The following is an 8,069-nucleotide window of genomic DNA, read 5'->3' on the forward strand; positions in this document are numbered from 1 at the left end:
TAAAGGCACATTTCCACTGATCTTTTCAATCCTCTCTTCTTTGGGGACATTTGCACAGAGGTACTGGTGCTGACATAAAACGGCCACATTTCCTTTATTTATTTATTTTTTTAAACACAAGGTCCAATTTCAGATTCAGATCAGGCCGAGAGACTGAGTCACACAACTCAAACCAGCCCTGGTGATTTAGTTTGTCTCCTCCGGGTGTCTGACGGCCCCCGGGGTGCTCTGGCTCAGAGAGTGCCCCAGGTTGACGCCTACACTTCGGGGCCCTGGCACAGGGTACACCCAGGCTTCTGGTCAGCCTGCTGCTCTATCTGAATGGTCACTGAGTGGAAGTTGTATGTGGAGAAGCAGGATTGAGTCATCTCTCTCAGGACTTGCTGGGGATCTGCTGAGTCGTCTGAAAAGGGAACAGACCATCAGTCGATTACAGCAACCACAGAGAATACAGTACTGCGTTCATCACCACATGGGGCACATATGGGACTCAGCCAGTGTCTTGACCTTCAGGCCCCAGGCAAGTCCCATGTAAAAAGGGACAAGTCTGAAATCATCAGACCAACCGCCACCAGGTAAATCCGGTCGTGTCAAGTGACAGTAACACATGGTGTACAAACATGCTCTGTTTGTGTTGTTATTGGATGTACAGACGTGGTCATGGTCACTTAACAGCTTAACCTAATGCTGTATTTATGTATATTTGCTACGTAAAAATGTTCTTAAGTTCACTTCACTCTGCTGCCTGGAGGCAATTGGTTGTCCCGTCGCTCCAGAGGCACACGCGCTTGCAGTCTCGCACCTGCTATCTGTCTAGACGTCTAGACAACGCGGAGAGGGAGAGAAAGTTTGGAGCACGCTGAGTAGGTAGGCAACGAACGTAAGCAGCACCGAGGGCTTTTGTCCCTAGTTAACTGGTTTATTGAGACAGTTATTGGATTTAGTTTTCTTGTCGTAGCCTACCTGCTGCGATAGCCTATGTTAACTGTAGCGGTTTTTTTTTTAGCAGAGGAGGACCGGTAGCTAAACAACCAATTACTGTTGTGGGGTGTGCGCTTAGTCTGCCTCCCCAACACCTGACCAGCCCTCCACCTCTGCGCACTCTCTAAGAGCGTTGGCTAAGCCACGACACAGCCGGTCTCCATCAGGCAATCAGCACACCTGACACTAATTACTGTAGCTCCTCTGCTACAAGAGACAGCCAGACCTGCTGTTTGTCGCCAGATCAAATGTTTACGGTACATTCGAGCTCCTTGAGTGTAGCTGACCCAATTTCCATTTTTCTTAGTATACTTTTATTAATGTATATTTTCTAAGTATATTCTGTCATTAGTATATAGACGTATGTTGACTGTGATACAGTATATAGTCAATTTAAATGTCTGTGTGAATTTAAGTTAGTTTCTTAGGATTTTATATTCTACCTATTTTCGGGACCTTTATTGTGAAGTTTACTTAGATATTTCCTGCCGCGCAGTTATGTCCAACGAAGAAGACAGAAGACACAGTCAGTCATTGAAACGTTACCGTTCAGTTTATTTAGCACCCGCCGTATCGGCACAAGCTTTCACGGTGGTCGTTGTATGTAGGCTATGTAAACCAAAGGCTTCAATAAATCAACACCATTTGTACAAGAAACTTGACCATCTTTCGGTGGGGATGCTACATTGAGCGTTCTCTATACTAGCCTGTTTTGTCACTCCATTCACTCCCGCACTTCCCCTCCCCTAAACCCGTGAATAAACACGCCCTCGCCTCGGGCTAAAGGACCCCCCACTCTGTGCCGCCTCTTTGCCCCCCGCCCCCCCCCCCCCCCGGGTCGTTCTCGTAACAATTACAGCCCCTGTGGTCGAATGACCTGTTAGGCTTTTAGATGCTTGTTCAGAAAGAGATGCACTTATGAGTTCTGGTGAGTAGTAGTACACTTGACTATCTATGTTGCACTTATTCTAAGTCAATTTGGATGAAAGCGTCTGCTAAACGACTGTAATGTAATGTTTTATGATATAGATAATAACAGTATAAATGTTTTCCAGGAGCTTGCTCAATCGTCTCGTTGAGAGAGGTCAGAGGTCAGGGAAGAATCTTTACACTTCTCCTGTATTGGCTCAACTGGGTGAACTGTAACTGTTTTCTTGCTTCCCCCTGGTCACATGCTGACGCGACCACCTGGTTCACGGTCAGTAAAGCTGAGAGAACAGGCCTCACCTATGGCCACGTGCGCTGTCACGACCACTTGGTTCATGGTCAGTGCCCAGATGTGGAGGTTGTGGATGGTCTTGACCCCCTTCACGGCCAGGAGACGGTCCCTCACCTCACTGTACTTCACCCCCCCAGGGAAACCTGCAAGGAGGGGGGAGTGGAGGGAGGGGGCGTGAGAGTTTGAAGGACGGCAGCGTTAAATGACAGGGGAAGAGCAGGACTGGGTTCATATGTACAACACAGAACCAAACTCCGTGTAGAAAAACTGCAAACTTGAGTATCAGATACCACGACATGCTACTTATGATCAACACTGTACAATTGCACAAAGCAAGTCCTTTCATCTCCCGTTCAAACAATAGGTAGGTAGTCCCAATGATTGTCACACACCTGAGTGTGTGAAATTTGTTCTCCGCATTTGACCCATCCCCTGAGGGAGCGGTGAGCAGCAGCCGTGCCGCGCTTGGAAATCATTTGATGATTTAGCCCCCCAATTCCAACCCTTTATGCTGAGTGGCAAGCAGGTTGCAGGTAGGTAAGTAAGTAGGTATAGTAGGTAAGTGGATGGTAGGTAGGTAGGTAGGTAGGTAGGTACAGTAGATAGGTAGGTAGGTAGGTAGGTAGGTACAGTAGATAGGTAGGTAGGTAGGTAGGTACAGTAGATAGGTAGGTAGGTAGGTAGGTAGGTAGATAGATAGGTAGGTAGGTACAGTAGATAGGTAGGTAGGTAGGTAGGTAGGTAGGTAGGTAGGTAGATAGATAGGTAGGTAGGTACAGTAGATAGGTAGGTAGGTAGGTAGGTAGGTAGGTAGGTAGGTCGGTCGGTCGGTAGGTACAGTAGATAGGTAGGTAGGTAGGTAGGTAGGTAGATAGGTAGGTAGGTAGGTAGGTCGGTAGGTAGGTACAGTAGATAGGTAGGTAGGTAGGTAGGTACAGTAGATAGGTAGGTAGGTAGGTAGGTAGGTAGGTACAGTAGGTAGGTAGGTAGGTCGGTAGGTAGGTAGGTACAGTAGGTAGGTAAGTAGGTAGGTACAGTAGGTAGGTAAGTAGGTAGGTAGGTAGGTACAGTAGGTAGGTAAGTAGGTAGGTACAGTAGGTAAGTGGATGGTAGGTAGGTGGTAGGTAGGTAGGTAGGTAGGTAGGTAGGTAGGTAAGTGGATGGTAGGTGGTAGGTAGGTAGGTAGGTAGGTGGTAGGTAGGTAGGTAGGTAGGTAGGTAGGTAGGTACAGTAGGTAGGTAGGTAGGTACAGTAGGTAAGTGGATGGTAGGTAGGTGGTAGGTAGGTAGGTAGGTGGTAGGTAGGTAGGTAGGTAGGTAGGTAGGTAGGTAGGTACAGTAGGTAGGTGGAAGATAGGTAGGTACTGTAGTACTTTATTAATCCCAGAGTGGAAATTACAAATGAGAGTGGAGAACCAGAGATACATTTTTCAACCTCAGAGACGCATCAAGTCCAGGGTCTCTTCTTCAATGGCTCCCTACTTACATTTAGGGGCAATTTAGGGGGGGTTGTAAGGTGCATTTATTGTGAGATACAGGCCCTTCTAGAGAATCCAGGGGCGCGCTCTCCATTTTTGGGGGGCTGTAATTGGTTGTTTCCGGTGAATAACAAACATTCCTGATAAGTTGGTACACCAGAGAGGGAGTTCCTGTGTTACCTTCCATCAGGACCAGCAGGATGTCTCTCATGATGGTGATGGTGGTGGCCAGGACAAATATGGAGAACAGGAATGTGCAGATGGGGTCAGCTATCTTATACTCCGGCTAGAGTACAGGGAAGGAGCGGGGGGGGGTGTGGTCATAACAATATTATCGCATAATTAAATTCCCAAAACTATCATTGCATAATTAAATTCCCAAAACTCATCAAACAAAACTATGTCTTATTTTAATCCTGTTATGTAATTGATTTCCGCATGACTTCTGTTTTTCTGTATAACTAACTGATAGATGACGTGAGGGCAGATCACATCGGAGGACAACGATGGCTGACCTTGAAGAAGATGATGATTGCGCTGACCAGCACGCTAATGCTCTGGAGCAGGTCTCCCAGCACGTGCACGAACGCCGAGCGCACGCTGGCGTTGGCCTGGGGCCTCGCCGCCGCCCCCTCCTCAAGCTCTGCCCCCTGACACTCCCCGTCAGCATCACCGTGGGCATCGTTGCTGTGGGAATGGCCATTGCTGTTCTTGCCCGGCTTGTGGCTGTGACCGTGACTGTGCGAGCTGCTCAGGCCCCCGTGGCTGTGCCCATGACCAGACTGGTGTAGAGTCAGTGCCATACTGTCCAGAGAAGAAACAAACCGAGGTTATCAGTCAGTTATCACTTTCCCAAATCCAGCCGGGATGGAAGCAATTCATTTGTTTGGAATTATGAGTGCTGTGGAGTCATGTTTTTAATTGAAAGATAAAGTTGTGTGAACCTTGTGTATGAATATAATAATAATAATAATAATAATAATAATAATAATATGGTAAATGGACTGCACTTATATAGCAAAGCACCAAAGCACTTTACAATGGCCTCTCATTCACCCATTCACACACCAATGGTGGCAGCTGCCATGCAAGGTGCTAGCCTGCTCATTGGGAGCAATTTAGGTTTCAGTGTTTTGCCCAAGGACACTTCGACATGTGGACAGGAGGATGCGGGATTAGAACCGCCAACCCTACGATTATTGGACGACCCTCTTTACCACTGAGCCACAGCCGCCCCATTATATAATAATAATAATAATAATAACAGTTATTATTATTATTATTATTATAGTAATAACAACAATAATAATCATAATAATAAAAGCTTTATATGTATACTTGTAGCACCTTTCAAACAAATAAATGCCGCCAAAAGTGCTTTTGTGGTTGAATGAGGCTGCTGAGAGCTGAGCAGTGCAGAGGTGAGCAGTGCAGTTTGAAGTGTTGCTCAAAGTACTGTAGACCAACCTACTGTAGCTAGAGTACAGCAAAATCTCTGAGAACTAATTATCTTTTACCACAATGACTTGACGATGTGGCAAATACACACGTTTTATGATGCACAGAAGTGTCGTATTCAATTGAATTCAGGCCTTTGTACATTACATGTGACAAATAGAGGAATCTTGAATCTTGAGGTGTTTTGATAGGCCTGTAGTATATGTGTATGTTTTGGCATGGAGTTATAAATTATGTGATAACACACAGAAAGCCAACAGTGTAATGCTATCACATTGTCTAGCACTAGCAAAAATATCACTGGGAATTATTCCCCCCAGATTGTACTGGTGGCCCAAATCTAGGGTCCTGGCTCGCGGACTAAGAGGGGTGAATTATTGTTCTGTCCTGAGATACTTAAAATTAAGTATTTAACATAAAAATGCTTTTGCAGTGTACTTATTATTTTGTTATTTTCATTCTTTAAAAGTCACCAGAATGCAGGAGGGAGGACCCCTAGACCCCCCTGCTTTTGTTTAGCAATCCTGCCTACAAGATCTGAAGGTTGCAAGTATGCGTCTAACCCTCAACATGGTTTTCGAAGGCCCCATATAGCCTTTTTGTTTAGGGCCCCTAAAAACCTTGGGCCGTCCCTGCATTGAGGGGCGTGTGGAACTTAGCGTTAGTGAGTGGAGTGCCCCCTCCCTTAGAGATAGTAATAAATGGGCTTGAGATTGGGATCAAGACGGGCTATGTTCGTTCAGGTTCACTCACATGATGTTGGCGAGCACAGCGCAGCCAGAGGTGATGAGCATGATGCTGCCTTCGATGGTGTAGTCATCAGTGATGATGCGCTGTATGGCCAGGTAGACCAGCACAACTGTCACTATCCAGATGGTGACGACGGACAGCAGAGCACCCAGGATCTCTGGAAGCATGGAGGGTTGAGGAGGGAGGGAGAGGAGAAGGATGGGGGGAGAGTTGAAGTAGGAGAATGGGGGACGATTAAGGAGAGGAGAAGTGTAGGGGGAGGGCAGGACAGATTAGGAAGAAATGTTATGACCAGAATCTCTGAACGCAACAAGCACTATAGATGAATACTGATGATGATGATGGTGATGATGATGGTGATGATGGTGAATGTAGATGCAGAGGAAGATGAAGAGGAGGATGTCACCTGCGCGGTGCCAGCCGTAGCTCAGCCTGTGCGTGGCAGGTCTGGAGGAGAGCCACAGGGAGCAGAGGCTGATGACGAAGCTGATCAGATCCACCAGCAGGTGGGCGGCGTCTGTCATCACAGCCAGGCTGCCCGCGAAATAACCACCTGGAGCGAGAGAGAGAGGGATAGAGAGAGAGACAGAGAGACAGATACAGAGAGAGACAGAGAGAGAGAGAGGAGAGAAAGAAAGAGAGAGACAGAGACGGATACAGAGAGAGACAGAGACAGGGAGAGAAGGAGAGAGACAGAGAGATAAAGAGAGATAGACAGAGAGAGACAGACAGATGGAGAGAAGGAGAGAGATAGAGAGAGAAAGAGAGAGAGAGAGGAGAGATAAAAAGGGAAAAAATCAAAAAATAGCAACAAGACACATTGCTATGATGATGGAGGGTGCACACGTGTGGGTCAATCCCTCACCCACGATCTCTCCAATCATGACGACCAGACAGATAACAGAGACCACATAGAGTCTCTTCCTGGCCTGACGCTTCTCCTGCTCCCTGCTCTCTTCTGCACGACTGTTATCATGACAGTGCTTGATGTCCCCACTATCTGTGGAGACACTGCAGAGAGAGGGTAGAGAAATATAAATGACTCGTAGGCTAATAATAAAGACTCAGAGTATTGGACTTCACAATGGAAATATCCAGATTTTTAATAGCAATCTTAAAAGACACTCTTCTCAACTATTCGTAATATAAACGAATATCAGATAGCCTAAATCGTGCACAGATGACAGCAATAAGTGCCCTTTTGGCAGCAGTGCTTAGCCTATTGATTGCCATAAATGTACAAATAAATAAATAAATAAATAAATAAATAAAAGGCTGTTTGATATGCTCATTTTATCAGGCGGGCGGACAGCTCCCGCTTTCCCGATTATCCCGCTTTCCCGATTATTACGTCTGTGCACTAAATAATAATCAATCACAGCGATTCTCATTTGCGCTCTTTTTGGAAAGCGCCCCACGAGCTGAAGGCTTAAAGAAATCACTCCGTGCGCAATACTGACTACAGTCGACTGGCCACACTGTCCGCTAGCGGAACTAGTGCAGAGAGTGTGAAGTCACAAGGGAAACACTTGAAGGTCCAAGTTTGCGCACTGCTAATAGCCTACCAGACCCTGTGGATCCGTGTGAAAAGTGTTGTGTAATGCAGAATGAGAAAAGGAGCGTGGGCAAAGAAAAATTATCACAAACTGGCAAAACAGCCAAGAATGGCGGAAAGTAGTCTAAGCAAGTGTAGGGAATAAACTTTTAGCGTGAAATTCTAATGTTCACGTGTGTGCAGTAGGCTGGAGTGAGAATATTGTGGAAATGTTATTTTTATAAAGCTGGTATAACCCACACAAGTTAACACATTAAAAGTAGAGTTTACTTTACCTCTCCATGGTGATGGTATACATAGTGCCTTTTTCCTCCGTGATGAGGTTCTTTTTTTCTGGATTCTTTCTAAACATGACTGCACTAATAGAATTGCAAGATCTAAAAAAATTTTTAATCTAAATTAACCGGCGAATAATAAAAAAAAAAAAAAATGCTGATCTAAATATAGGACAAGTAGACCTAAGTCAAAGTGTTGTTTTCCTGTGTTGTCTATTCATTATCTCGACATAGAGCCGTTCCCGAAGGTGTGCCTCTGCTAAGCATCCTCAATATCGGTCCCTGCTAGAAAGCTGACTGAAAGCATCTCAACCCTGTGACAGAGCACCGTGTGCAAATTGTAGCTGCTTGCAG

General features: G+C 45.8%; 1 protein-coding gene across 1 annotated transcript; it reads right to left on the reverse strand.

The window, feature by feature from the left end:
- Positions 1 to 257: 257 nt before the first annotated feature.
- Positions 258 to 7,792, reverse strand: slc30a8 (solute carrier family 30 member 8; the record flags this gene model as incomplete). The annotated part of the gene is made up of 8 exons (XM_084455674.1): positions 258 to 403; positions 2,209 to 2,343; positions 3,858 to 3,963; positions 4,193 to 4,481; positions 5,889 to 6,042; positions 6,292 to 6,438; positions 6,751 to 6,896; positions 7,716 to 7,792. The coding sequence occupies 8 exons, from the start codon at positions 7,790 to 7,792 to the stop codon at positions 258 to 260; spliced, it is 1,200 nt and encodes a 399-aa protein (XP_084311800.1).
- Between the last annotated feature and the right edge of the window lie 277 nt (positions 7,793 to 8,069).

This window comes from Borostomias antarcticus, assembly GCF_949987555.1.
Source record: "Borostomias antarcticus genome assembly, chromosome: 21".
NCBI classification, from domain to species: Eukaryota; Metazoa; Chordata; class Actinopteri; order Stomiiformes; family Stomiidae; genus Borostomias; species Borostomias antarcticus.